This window comes from Anomaloglossus baeobatrachus, chromosome 8 (genome assembly GCF_048569485.1).
Source record: "Anomaloglossus baeobatrachus isolate aAnoBae1 chromosome 8, aAnoBae1.hap1, whole genome shotgun sequence".
NCBI lineage: Eukaryota > Metazoa > Chordata > Amphibia > Anura > Aromobatidae > Anomaloglossus > Anomaloglossus baeobatrachus.
The window spans coordinates 34593481-34608160 of record NC_134360.1 but is presented as its reverse complement, the minus strand read 5'-3'; the positions used below and the strand labels follow the sequence as shown (position 1 = coordinate 34608160).

Here is a 14680-nt window from a genome sequence, read left to right as displayed (position 1 = left end):
CACCGATTTTATTCCAAGTGAGGGTGGCCAGGGAGCAATGATCCAGATTGCCCATGGCCTGTCCGGACTGCAAGTCTCTATCCCCTTGCAACTCCGTCCCTGTCCTTGGACAGGGTTGAGAGGTGGTTCTTTTGGCCACGTCAAGTAGAGACCCCGGCTGACCAAGTGCTACAGGGGAGCATTGCACCCAATGGGGAGCAGTGCCGTGGAACAGTATCACATGCAGCAAAAACAGCATCGAAAGCCTGTGTTGCTTATATGCTGCTGCCGACTTATAGAGCCAAGAATGGCGACCGTACAGTGCAATGTATATCATACCAGCATAAAGTACAAATGAACACTGCAGCACATGCAATACAAGCAGCATAGAAAGCCTGCTTTTCTGCTGCTGTAGACTAGCCATCTAGGGGAATATAGCCCAGAATAGCGACCATACAGTGCAATGTATAGCATACAGGCATAAGTACAAATGAACACTGCAACACCTGCAATACAAGCAGCATAGAAAAAAACCTGTGCCTCAGCACCCCTGCTTTTCTGCTGCTGTAGTCTAGCCATTCTATGGCGAATATAGCCAAGACTAGCGACCGTACAGTGCAGTGTATAGCATACAAGCATAAATACACATGAACACTTCAGTACGTGCAATACAAGCAGCATAGAAAGCCTGTGCCTTAGCACCCATGCCTTCCTGCTGCTGATGTGTCGCCATCTAAGAGGGCATATAGCCCAAAATAGCGACCTATGCAGTGTACTTAAAATACAAATAGACAAACAGCGGTATTTAGTGTCAGCACCCCAGGTGCCGCTTACCGCCCGCCTATAAGCGGGTGTGTGGTCGCCCTAGTCCTGTTGTTTGCCCAGAGTCCGTTCTCTCAGCTCGGGCTGCAGGAATGGCTGCCGGCGTCCTTCTCCAGCTCGTATGAGTAGGGGCGGGCCGTGGGCGTGCCCCAAGTCAGAGCGGGAAACCGGCGTCCCACAGTGTCTAGTGAGAGGGCTGGAGCATGTAAATAAGGCTCCAGCCCTCGGCGCTGCTGATTGTACAGCGTCTCTCCCCTACCCTGATTGACAGGGTGGGGGCGGGAACGAAGCTGAGCTAGGCCGCAAAAGCCGGGGACTGGATTTATAAGCGCCGCCGCCGTAAAAGCGCGGTCGGCGCTAAGTCCCCGGCGCACTACAAGTCCCAGCCGCGCCGCCGCTCCCGGAGCGTCCGGCGCGGTAGTTCCCAATAAATAAAGTCACTCAGCTAGGCTGCAGTGACTGTAACCCTTTACTGTCCCCGGCGCACTAGCACACCCAGCAAGTCTGGAGTGTGCTGTGCCTGTGTGTACGGGGACACAGAGTACCTGAATGGTGCAGGGCCATGTCCCTGAACGGCACTCCCGCTCCACATCCAGCAGGTTCAATGGGTCTGTGGATGGAGCCCGGCCTCAGGGCTTTGGGGCCGGTAAGATCCCACTTCCTCAGAGCCCCTCAGGGGGATGGGGAAGGAAAGCAGCATGTGGGCTCCAGCCGCCGTACCAGCAATAGGTACCTCAACCTTGCAAACCACCAGTGGGGTGAGAAGGGAGCATGCTGGGGGCCCTATATGGGCCCTCTTTTCTTCCATCCGATATAGTCAGCAGCTACTGCTGACTAAACAGTGGAGCTATGCGTGGATGTCTGACCTCCTTCGCACAAAGCCGAAAACTGGTGAGCCAGTGATCCCACTGGGGGTGTATAGCCAGAAGGGGAGGGGCCTTACACTTTTTAGTGTAATGCTTTGTGTGGCCTCCGGAGGCAGTAGCTATACACCCAATCGTCTGGGTCTCCCAATGGAGCGACGAAGAAAACAGCTACGCAGATGTAAAGTGCATATAACCTGAGCCAATAGTAACTGTCTCATGTGGAATATGTCATACATTGATACATCATGTGTAACACTTTACAAAAATAGAGGAGACAAAAATTATTGCATCTTGCCAGAAGTTGGAGTATACAAAGGCCTAGAAGACTATAATGGACATATACCAGCAATGTTAATAATATAGCCTGTAGGTTACAGATATGGCAATAAATGGTAAACAGGTTACTGGAAGCAAAAAAAAAAAAAAGTGCTGTGTGCAAAAGGTACTACATGTCCCAGAAAAGGGGATTACCATACAGATATGAAGCTGTAACCACAATGGTATCTATATAACTGCGAAACGTGCGTTGGATGGTTTGGGGGCTTATCTGTATGGGGATTCCCTTTTTCTGAAACATGTAGTACCTTTTGCACACAGCACTTTTTTTTTGCTTGCAGTAGTTTATCTGTATAAAAAAAAAAAAAAAATCTTTATTTTTATATAGCGCTAACATATTCCGCAGCGCTTTACAGACATCAGGAACACTGTCCCCATCGGGGCTCACAATCTAAATTCCCTATCTGTAAGTCTTTGGAGTGTGGGAGGAAACTGAAGTACCCAGAGGAAACCCACGCAAACACTGGGAGAACATACAAACTCCTTTGCAGATGGTGTCCTTGGTGGGATTCGAACCCAGGACCCCAGCGCTGCAAGACTGCAGTGCTAACCACTGAGCCACCACAAGACTGCTGTGCTAACCACTGAGCCACCACAAGACTCCAGTGCTAACCATTGAGCCACCGTCCTGCCCGCAGGCTATATTATTAACATTGCTGGTATATTTCTATTATAGTCTTCTAGGCCTTTGTATACTCCAACCTCTGGCAAGATTATGTCTCCTCTGTTTTTGTAAAGTGTTACACATGATGTATCAATGTATGACATATTCTACGAGACAGTTACTATTGGTTCAGGTTATATGCACTTTACATCTGCGTAGCTGTTTTTCTGTCCTTGCATAAGGGTTATTCTTCCCTTTTAAATGGTGTTTTTAATGGTTTTATCTTTATGGCCATTCCTTCCTTTTTGTGTGTCTTGTGTATTTGTATATTAATAAACATTGTTACATTTTGCACTTTTTATTAGTCTGGTTCTCTCGGTTTTTTTAATTCACATATTGTAGCCGGATCGCTGTTGACGTGTTGCAACAATGGGTCTGCAAACCGATCCATCATGCAGCTCAGCACTTTTGCAGAATGAGGACAGGTAAAATCATACGTCATTGTTTTGGACCATGGGGAGAACGAAGGGAATTTTGTTTACTTACCGTAAATTCCTTTTCTTCTAGCTCCAATTGGGAGACCCAGACAATTGGGGTGTATAGGCTATGCCTCCGGAGGCCGCACAAAGTATTACACTTAAAAGTGTTAAGCCCCTCCCCTTCTGCCTATACACCCCCCGTGCTCCCACGGGCTCCTCAGTTTTGGTGCAAAAGCAAGAAGGAGGAAAAAGAATTATAAACTGGTTTAAAGTAACTTCAATCCGAAGGAATATCGGAGAACTGAAACCATTCAACATGAACAACATGTGTACACAAAAAAACAGGGGCGGGCGCTGGGTCTCCCAATTGGAGCTAGAAGAAAAGGAATTTACGGTAAGTAAACAAAATTCCCTTCTTCTTTGTCGCTCCATTGGGAGACCCAGACAATTGGGACGTCCAAAAGCAGTGCCTGGGTGGGTAAAATAATACCTCGTAAGAGAGCCGTAAAACGGCCTCTTCCTACAGGTGGGCAACCGCCGCCTGAAGGACTCGTCTACCTAGGCTGGCATCCGCCGAAGCATAGGTATGCACCTGATAGTGTTTCGTGAAAGTGTGCAGGCTCGACCAGGTAGCCGCCTGACACACCTGCTGAGCCGTAGCCTGGTGCCTCAAAGCCCAGGACGCGCCCACGGCTCTGGTAGAATGGGCCTTCAGCCCTGAGGGAACCGGAAGCCCAGCCGAACGGTAGGCTTCGAGAATTGGCTCCTTGATCCACCGAGCCAAGGTTGATTTGGAAGCCTGTGACCCTTTACGCTGGCCAGCGACAAGGACAAAGAGTGCATCCGAGCGGCGCAGGGGCGCCGTACGATAAATGTAGAGTCTGAGTGCTCTCACTAGATCTAACAAGTGCAAATCCTTTTCACATTGGTGAACTGGATGAGGACAAAAAGAAGGTAAGGAGATATCCTGATTGAGATGAAAGGGGGATACCACCTTAGGGAGAAATTCCGGAACCGGACGCAGAACCACCTTGTCCTGGTGAAACACCAGGAAGGGGGCTTTGCATGACAGCGCTGCTAGCTCAGACACTCTCCGAAGTGAAGTGACTGCTACTAGAAAAACCACTTTCTGCGAAAGGCGTGAGAGAGAAATATCTCTCATTGGCTCGAATGGTGGTTTCTGAAGAACCAGCAGCACCCTGTTCAGATCCCAGGGTTCTAACGGCCGCTTGTAAGGAGGGACGATGTGACAAACCCCCTGCAGGAACGTGCGTACCTGTGGAAGTCTGGCTAGGCGCTTCTGGAAAAACACAGAGAGCGCTGAGACTTGTCCCTTAAGGGAGCCGAGCGACAAACCCTTTTCCAGTCCAGATTGAAGGAAGGACAGAAAAGTGGGCAAGGCAAAAGGCCAGGGAGAAAAACCCTGAGCAGAGCACCACGACAGGAAAATTTTCCACGTCCTGTGGTAGATCTTGGCGGACGTTGGTTTCCTAGCCTGTCTCATAGTGGCAATGACGTCTTGAGATAACCCTGAAGACGCTAGGATCCAGGACTCAATGGCCACACAGTCAGGTTGAGGGCCGCAGAATTCAGATGGAAAAACGGCCCTTGAGATAGCAAGTCTGGTCGGTCTGGTAGTGCCCACGGTTGGCCGACCGTGAGATGCCACAGATCCGGGTACCACGACCGCCTCGGCCAGTCTGGAGCGACGAGGATGACGCGGCGGCAGTCGGCCCTGATCTTGCGTAACACTCTGGGCAACAGTGCCAGCGGAGGAAACACATAAGGGAGCTGAAACTGCGACCAATCCTGAACTAAGGCGTCTGCCGCCAGAGCTCTGGGATCTTGAGACCGTGCCATGAACGTCGGTACCTTGTTGTTTTGCCGGGACGCCATGAGGTCGACGTCCGGCACCCCCCAGCGGCAACAGATCTCCTGAAACACGTCCGGGTGAAGGGACCATTCCCCTGCGTCCATGCCCTGGCGACTGAGATAATCTGCTTCCCAGTTTTCCACGCCTGGAATGTGAACTGCAGAGATGGTGGAGGCCGTGGCTTCCACCCACATCAAAATCCGCCGGACTTCCTGGAAGGCTTGCCGACTGCGTGTGCCGCCTTGGTGGTTGATGTATGCCACCGCTGTGGAATTGTCCGACTGAATTCTGATCTGCTTGCCTTCCAGCCACTGCTGGAACGCTTTCAGGGCAAGATACACTGCCCGTATTTCCAGAACATTGATCTGAAGCGAGGACTCTTGCTGGGTCCACGTACCCTGAGCCCTGTGGTGGAGAAAAACCGCTCCCCACCCTGACAGACTCGCGTCCGTCGTGACCACCTCCCAGGATGGGGGTAGGAAGGATTTCCCCTTCGATAATGAAGTGGGAAGAAGCCACCACCGAAGGGAAGCTTTGGTCGCCTGAGAGAGGGAGACGTTCCTGTCGAGGGACGTCGGCTTCCTGTCCCATTTGCGTAGGATGTCCCATTGAAGAGGACTAAGGTGAAACTGCGCGAAAGGAACTGCCTCCATTGCTGCCACCATCTTCCCCAGGAAGTGCATGAGGCGCCTCAAGGGGTGTGACTGGCCTTGAAGGAGAGATTGTACCCCTGTCTGTAGTGACCGCTGCTTGATCAGCGGAAGCTTCACTATCGCTGAGAGGGTATGAAACTCCATGCCAAGGTATGTGAGCGATTGGGCCGGTGTCAGATTTGACTTTGGAAAATTGATGATCCACCCGAAACTCTGGAGAGTCTCCAGGGTAGCGTCGAGGCTGTGTTGGCATGCCTCTTGAGAGGGTGCCTTGATCAGGAGATCGTCCAAGTAAGGGATCACCGAGTGACCCTGAGAGTGGAGGACCGCTACTACAGTAGCCATAACCTTGGTGAAAACCCGTGGGGCTGTTGCCAGGCCGAACGGCAGTGCCACGAACTGCAGGTGTTCGTTTTCTATGGCGAAGCGCAAGAAGCGCTGGTGCTCTGGAGCAATCGGTACGTGGAGATAAGCATCTTTGATATCGATCGATGCAAGGAAATCTCCTTGGGACATTGAGGCGATGACGGAGCGGAGGGAATCCATCCGGAACCGCCTGGTCGTTACGTGTTTGTTGAGAAGTTTCAGGTACAGGACAGGACGGAAAGACCCGTCCTTCTTTGGGACCACAAACAAGTTGGAGTAAAAACCGTGGCCCTGTTGCTGAAGATGAACAGGGACCACCACTCCTTCTGCCTTCAGAGTGCCCAGCGCCTGCAGAAGAGCCTCGGCTCGCTCGGGAGGCGGGGATGACCTGAAGAATCGAGTCGGGGGACGAGAGGTGAACTCTATCTTGTAACCGTGAGACAGAATGTCTCTCACCCAACGGTCTTTTACCCGTGGCAGCCAGGCGTCGCAAAAGCGGGAGAGCCTGCCACCGACCGAAGATGCGGAGTGAGGAGGCCGAAAGTCATGAGGAAGCCGCTTTGGTAGCGGCACCTCCGGTGGCCTTTTTAGGACGTGACTTAGACCGCCATGCGTCAGAGTTCCTTTGATCTTTTTGAGGCCTTTTGGACGAGGAGAATTGGGACCTGCCCGCGCCCCGAAAGGACCGAAACCTCGACTGCCCCTTCCTCTGTTGGGGTATGTTCGGTTTGGGCTGGGGTAAGGATGTATCCTTTCCCTTGGATTGTTTGATGATTTCATCCAAACGCTCGCCAAACAATCGGTCGCCAGAAATTGGCAAACTGGTTAAGCGCTTTTTGGAAACAGAATCTGCCTTCCATTCCCGTAGCCACAAGGCCCTACGGAGTACCACCGAATTGGCGGCTGCAACCGCCGTACGGCTCGCAGAGTCCAGGACAGCATTAATAGCGTAAGACGCAAATGCCGACGTCTGAGTGGTTATGGACGCCACCTGTGGCGCGGACGTGCGTGTGGCTGCGTCAATTTGCGCTTGACCTGCTGAGATAGCTTGTAGCGCCCATACGGCTGCGAACGCTGGGGCAAAAGAAGCGCCGATAGCTTCATAGATGGATTTCAACCAGAGTTCCATCTGTCTGTCAGTGGCATCTTTGAGTGAAGCCCCATCTTCCACTGCAAGTATGGATCTAGCTGCCAGTCTGGAGATTGGAGGATCCACTTTGGGACACTGAGCCCAACTTTTGACCACGTCAGGGGGAAAAGGATAACGTGTATCCTTAAGGCGCTTAGAAAAACGCTTATCTGGACAAGCATGGTGATTCTGGACTGCCTCTCTGAAATCAGAGTGGTCCAGAAACATACTCGGTGTACGCTTGGGAAACCTGAAACGGAATTTCTCCTGCTGAGAAGCTGACTCCTCCACCGGAGGAGCTGAGGGAGAAATATCCAACATACGATTGATGGACGCAATAAGGTCGTTCACTATGGCGTCCCCGTCCGGAGTATCAAGATTGAGAGCGGCCTCAGGATCAGAATCCTGATCAGCTGTCTCCGCATCATCAACCAGAGATTCCCCCCTCTGAGACCCTGCACAATATGATGATGTCGAGGGAAAATCTAAGCGAGCTCGCTTAGTCGGTCTGGGGCTGGGGTCTGTGTCAGAACCCTCAGCCTGGGATCCATGAGATACCCCGGGAGGACATTGTTGGTCCAGCTGAGGTGGGCCAGGGAACAAAGATTCAACAGAGTCCCTGTGCTGAGATACCGGCCTGGACTGCAAGGCTTCTAGTATCTTAGCCATAGTCTCAGAGAGTTTTGCAAACTCCGTCCCCGTCACCTGAACAGTGTTAGCAGGTGGCTCCCCCTGGGCCCCTCTTAGCAGAGGCTCCGGCTGAGTAAGTGCCACAGGGGCCGAACAGTGCACACAATGAGGGTCAGTGGAACCTGCCGGTAGCGGGGTCGTACATGCGGCGCAGGCAACATAATAAGCCTGTGTTTTGGCACCCCTGCCTTTCGTGGGCGCCATGCTATTATCTTCCCTGAGTAACACACTAGGGTATATAGCCAGAATGAACTGTGCTCATACAGTGTAAAATAAACATATAATGTTACACTACTGCACAATGGGGCTAGCACCACAGGTGCTGCTTACCACCCGCCTAAAGCGGTTATGAGGCCACCAGAGTCCCTGCCTGGGTCTCCCAGACTTTGTCCCCCTCTGCAGCGTCCGAGGAGCTGACAGGAATGGCTGCCGGCGTCCTGAGGAGAGGAGGGAGCCGTGGGCGTGACCCAGAAAGTGCGGAAACTGGTGCCCGCACTGTGCACAGTGAGGGGGGTGGAGTATGCAAAGCATGCTCCAGCCCTCAGTGCTGCTCGTTCTGTGCAGCGTCCCGCCCTTCCCCTGCCTGTCAGGGCTGTGGGCGGGAGGAAAGGAAACTAGGCCGCAAAAAGCCGGGGACTCTAGTAATAAACGCGGCCGCCGTAAAAGCGCGGCCGGTGTGAAAGTCCCCGGCGCACTACAAGTCCCAGCCGCGCCGCAGTGTTTCCATGGCCGCGGCGGTCAGTGCGGCAGTTCCTATACATAAACACACTCAGCAACGCTGAGTGTGTAATGGCACATATTAACCCGGTCAGCGCCGTGGTCCCCGGTGCACTAGCACACCCAGCAAAGCTGGAGTGTTGCTGTGCGCTGTCCCCACAGGGATACAGAGTACCTCCAAGTAGCAGGGCCATGTCCCTGAACGATACCCGGCTCCTATCCAGCAGGCTCCACAGGAGTTGTGGATGAAGCACGGTCTCAGTGCCTGGAGACCGATAGGATCCCACTTCACCCAGAGCCCTGAGGGGGATGGGGAAGGAAAACAGCATGTGGGCTCCAGCCTCCGTACCCGCAATGGATACCTCAACCTTACAACACCACCGACAAGAGTGGAGTGAGAAGGGAGCATGCTGGGGGCCCTATATGGGCCCACTTTTCTTCCATCCGACATGGTCAGCAGCTGCTGCTGACCAATCTGTGGAGCTGTGCGTGCGTGTCTGACCTCTTTCGCACAAAGCAAAAAACTGAGGAGCCCGTGGGAGCACGGGGGGTGTATAGGCAGAAGAGGAGGGGCTTAACACTTTTAAGTGTAATACTTTGTGCGGCCTCCGGAGGCATAGCCTATACACCCCAATTGTCTGGGTCTCCCAATGGAGCGACAAAGAAGAGCAATTTTTTGCTGCAATGTGTGAATACAGCGTAATTATCCCGACCATTCAGATTGAAACATCGGTCTAACGTATCAGGCATACCAGTGAAAAAATTTGCCCAAAGTTTTTGAGCGATCGCTTCCATAATATGTAGAAAGGTTACCTTTTTCCTTTGAGGCGGATTTTGGGGAGAAGATCTGACCCCCTCATAAGTTCTTTCACTACTGGGAGACATAGATCCCTGTGCGGATTCTTTCATAAGTCCAGCAACCGGCCTCGTATAGTAAGCCTCCACCGGAGAGCCACAGTACATGTCTGATTGGGAAGGCTTTCTTTCTCCCACAAGGGGGAGAGACCCACGTAACGAGCCGTCCGCCCGAGGCATCGCGTTCAAAGGAGAGAAAGCATACATTAAATTGAACTCAGTCCGGAAAGTCTGTTCTGAGTTTCTTAGCAGCGTTGTCCCTTCCCCTCCTTTTCCTAAAACACTCGCTTCTGAAGTGCCACTGTACGGCAAAGACGTGCTCGGAGACTGAGACGCAAGATCCGCGAGACCGGTACTGGCGGTGGTTTGGTGTTCCTGGCAATTCTCCATCGATACATCCAAGAAATTGGCTTTTGGTATATCCGCATCCGTCCGAAGGCAAGGCTGGAAAGAAGAGAGGAACACGATGAATATAAAATTACATTTGTGGATCTAATCTTACGCTAACGCCTTAAGACTTGGTTGTCCTGAGCTTTGCAGGACTTTTCTACTTTAATCCAAAAAATTCCATTTAATCATTTTTTTTTTTATACATTGCCATATACTGAAAGTGTCTATTTGTTTACTACCACAAGAGCTGTATGAGGTCTTGATGTTCTTGCTGGATGGGTCATTGTGATTTTTTTTTTTTTTGCACCATCTTATGATATATTTTCTTTTTTTTGGATTCTAGTTTTTGAGACAGGGGAACAAAAATATAAAAAAATATCTATATATATACCCCCACAATAATGTGCTGATCGTTAAGAATTTATTGTCAATATGATGTAATATTTGATACATTTTGTAAAAAAAAAAAAAAAATCATATGAGGGTGGCACGGTGGCTCAGTGGTTAGCACTGCAGTCTTGCGGTGGCTCAGTGGTTAGCACCGCAGTCTTTGCGGTGGCTCAGTGGTTAGCACCGCAGTCTTGCGGTGGCTCAGTGGTTAGCACTGCAGTCTTGCAGCGCTGGGGTCCTGGGATCATAGCCCACCAAGGACACCATCTGCAAGGAGTTTGTATGTTCTCCCCGTGTTTGCGTGGGTTTCCTCCCACACTCCAAAGACATACAGACAGGGACTCTAGATTGTGAGCCCCAATGGGGACAGTGTTGCCAATGTATGTAAAGTGCTGTGGAATTAATAGCGCTATATAAATGAATAAAATTATAATATAGTTTAAAAAAAAAAAAAAAATTGTCATTCTCACACCCACTCCATGTTACAAATGTGGAGATAATTAAGCCTTTTAGGCTATGTGCGCACTTACCGGATTTTGCCGCGGATTTTTCGCGGATTTGCTGCATGTTTCGCTGCAGAAAATGTTGATAACATCTCTGCAGTGAATCACCAGCAAATCCTATGGAGAAAAAAAATCCTGTGCGCACTGGGCGGAATTTGACAGCTGCATGTTTTGCTGCGGGAATCCCGCAGCAAAAACAAGTGCATGTCACTTCTTTTCCGCACATCGCTGCGGGATTTCACTCCATTGACTCAATGTTAATCATGAAATCCCGCAGGGAATAACGCAGGCAGTAAATTCTGTGCGGTTCACTGCGTTTTCCTGCGTTATTCCCTGCGGTATTTCGCGGTTTACCTCCGGTAATGTGCATCACTTGCTTGCGGTTTTGCAGGGAAGTGATGTCATTACAGGAAGAGGAAGCCGTGCAGAGAGTAAACACAAACACAGATCACACACACAGACATCACAGACATAGAACACATAGACACAGACACATAAAACACACATAGAAAGAAAACGGAAATATAGAAAAAAAAGAACGTGGGCTCCGCTGCATATTTACCTTCCAGCTGAGGTAAGCACACAGCGGCGGCCCGGTATTCTCAGGCTGGGGAGGGCGAGGGGCAGGGATAATGGCCCCTGCCTCACTCCCCCTCCCGCAGCCGAGAATATCAGCCGCAGCTGCCCCGGCACTGTCGCATCCATTATGCGACAATACCGGCGTGTCCTCGGCTCTTCTTGCCACCGTGTAGCAGTGGTGGCAAGGTAATACAAGGGGTTAATGGTGATGGGGGACCACCGCCATTAACCCCAGGCTTGATCATGGCAGCGTCTATGTGACAGCTGACATGATCAACCCGTAAGTAAAGTGAATAAAACACACACACAGAAAAATCCTTTATTTTAAATAAAACAAACAAGCCTCGTTCACCCTTTTATTAACCCCCCCCAAGCAAAGCTCCGGCGTAGTCCACAGGGTCCTGCACTGCTGACATCCAGCCGCGACTGTCACAGACAGGCTGAATGCAGCAGACAGCAGAGGTAATTACCGGTCATTTCCCACGGCCGGTAATGTGAACTCACTGCCGACCGTGGGAAATGCAGCGATCTGTCATCTATCTATCCTTCTATCTATCCCTCTGTCTGTCTATCTATCCCTCTATCTATTCTTCTGTCTATCTACTATCTCAAAATTAAAGGATTTTTTTTTTTTTTTCTTCAATGTGCTTTATTGCATTGAATGCAATAAAGCACATCCCAACCCGCACGCGGCAAAACCGCGGCAATACTGCGAATAATACCGCGGTAAGACCGCGGCAAACTGCATGCGGTTTTCGGATGCGGTTTCCCTGCGGTTTTTTACCGCGGGTGCGGTAATCTTTGAGGACATGCGGAATTTTCACAAGAAAATTCCATTTCCCAGTGCGCACAGAGCCTTAATGATTTTTCTCCATATAAAGAAATTGGTAAAAAAAAACAAACCCGTGTTTTATAATTTTTATAATGTTGTTTTAGCCCTACTTGGGGACTTGCACTTAAGTAAAAGTCCAAATATTACGTACACAAGCCCTGAATGTGTCAGCGTAATCCATATAGGTAAGTATTGAAAATCGAACGCTCAATGTTGTTCGGATCGTTAGGATTTTAGCTCATTCTTATACAAGGAAAATAATACATATATAGCCAGCTTTGCACCATACGGCACATTTTAAGCAATTGACAGATTATTATAGCTACCTCGGGTGACACGGACTCGGGCCTGTGCGCTGGGGAGCTCTCGGGGGAGGATATGTTCTAGGAGGAAAATACAGATTATTAGGATTAAAATTAAGATAAAAAAAAAAAGATAAAATGGAAAAGTAAAAGAAATGTTTAGTCACTAGTAGTGATGATCGGGCACTCCCATGCTCAGTACTCGTAACCAGTAATGATTGGGCATACCATTGCTCGGGTGCTCAGTACTTGTAACTAGTGATGAGTGGGCACTACCATGCTCAGGTGCTCAGTACACGTAACTAGTGATAAGCAAGCACTACCATGCTCGGGTGTTCTGTAGTTGTAACTAGTGATGAGCGGGCACTACCATGCTCGGGTGCTCAGTACTCGTAACTAGTGATGAGCGGGCACTACCATGCTCGGGTGCTCGGTACTGGTAACTAGTGATGAGCGGGCACTACCGTGCTCGGGTGCTCAGTACTCGTAACTAGTGATGAGCAGGCACTACCATGCTCAGGTGCTCGGTACCTGTAACTAGTGATAAGCGGGCACTACCATGCTCGGGTGCTCAGTACCTGTAACTAGTGATGAGCGGGCACTACCATGCTTAGGTGCTCAGTACTCGTAACTAGTGATGAGCGGGCACTACCATGCTCAGGTGCTCAGTACACGTAACTAGTGATGAGCGGGCACTACCATGCTCGGGTGTTCTGTACTTGTAACTAGTGATGAGCGGGCACTACCATGCTCAGGTGCTCGGTACTGGTAACTAGTGATGAGCGGGCACTACCATGCTCGGGTGCTCAGTACTTGTAACTAGTGATGAGCGGGCACTACCATGCTCGGGTGCTCGGTACCTGTAACTAGTGAGAAGCGGGCACTACCATGCTCGGGTGCTCAGTACTCGTAACTAGTGATGAGCGGGCACTACCATGCTCAGGTGCTCAGTACACGTAACTAGTGATGAGCGAGCACTACCATGCTCAGGTGCTCAGTACTGGTAACTAGTGATGAGCGGGCACTACCATGCTCGGGTGCTCAGTACCTGTAACTAGTGATGAGCGGGCACTACCATGCTCGGGTGCTCAATACCTGTAACTAGTGATAAGCGGGCACTACCATGCTTGGGTGCTCAGTACTCGTAACTAGTGATGAGCGGGCACTACCATGCTCAGGTGCTCAGTACCTGAAACTAGGGATGAGCACTAACCTGCTCGGTATCTGTAATGAGCAGTCAGATGCTCGGATGGACACAACTCTAGTACACAGTATAATGGAAGTCAATGGAAAAAAAGCATTTTTCCGAAAAATCTTCCGGGAAAAATGCTCAAGTTCCCCATTCACTTCTATTATGCTTGGGTACACAAATCGCTCTCATCTGAGCATCCGACCTGTTCATTACAAGTACTGAGCACAGTAGTGCTCGCTCATCACTAGTCATTTGCAACATACAACATAACCTGTATTGGTTGCACCATGTTTACATGTGCACTGTCAAATCAATGGCAATCACAATGAAAGGCAAGAGCGTGTTATCTGGATCAGTTTTGTTTTTTTTTTTGTTTTTTTGTTTGTTTTTTTTTTAACTGTAGTAATGATTGGGATTTCTTATAAATAGAAGCCTTAGCCCAAAACTACTCGAGATGGAATAATATAGGGCTTTTCCATCTCCGGCAGTTTCACGGACAATGAATGGAGTAAGTGTGGCCATTGATAGGTTTCTCAGGACTGATGGGAGGAGGCCCCAGTGATTAACAAAATTAGGGAAATAACCCTTTAAAGACATGCAAAAGCCCATCTGCATTGCATTGGGGGGGCAGCGTCATTTTTCCCGTTACCTCAAACTGTAGTGGAGTATTACAGCGACTAGCAGCGAGAGAAGGGATGGGCGAGAACATGAGTCCGTATCCGTATCGGGATTCCTCTTCACCCGGAAGGGAAGAGCTGGGCGTAGTCTGCATCGGACTTAGAGAGTCTGTGGTGGTGGAGTTCGGGAGGGCGGGGGGATACGGCACAGGACTGGATAACATCGCCGAATGTTCTTCCAGGATATATTTCATCTTCCATTTTTTAAAGGGTGCGGTAATTTCTGCGAAAGCAAAAAGTCATCAGCAAAAACTTCAGAGAGAAAAAATGAGAGAAACTCAATTTCGATGTCCTAAATAACAGTCAGATAGCAGATTGCTACACGAGCTAATGGCGATCTCGTGTGTGCGATCCGGCTCCTGACGTACCGGTATTGGCTCTGCTGTTATCAGTGGAAGAGGTGGAGTTCTCGTTGCTTTGGTATAAAGGTTGGGCTGTCTCCTGTA

General features: G+C 50.1%; 1 protein-coding gene across 1 annotated transcript in view; it reads right to left on the bottom strand.

The window, feature by feature from the left end:
• SETD5 (SET domain containing 5) overlaps positions 1-14680 on the bottom strand; it is a 152527-nt gene that overhangs the window by 22958 nt on the left and 114889 nt on the right. Inside the window, exons 17-20 of the mRNA XM_075321431.1 lie at positions 14603-14668; positions 14207-14457; positions 12390-12446; positions 9328-9813 (exon numbers count right to left, since the gene is read on the bottom strand). Coding sequence (XP_075177546.1) covers positions 9328-9813; positions 12390-12446; positions 14207-14457; positions 14603-14668 — 860 coding nt within the window. The remainder of the gene's footprint in view (positions 1-9327; positions 9814-12389; positions 12447-14206; positions 14458-14602; positions 14669-14680) is intronic.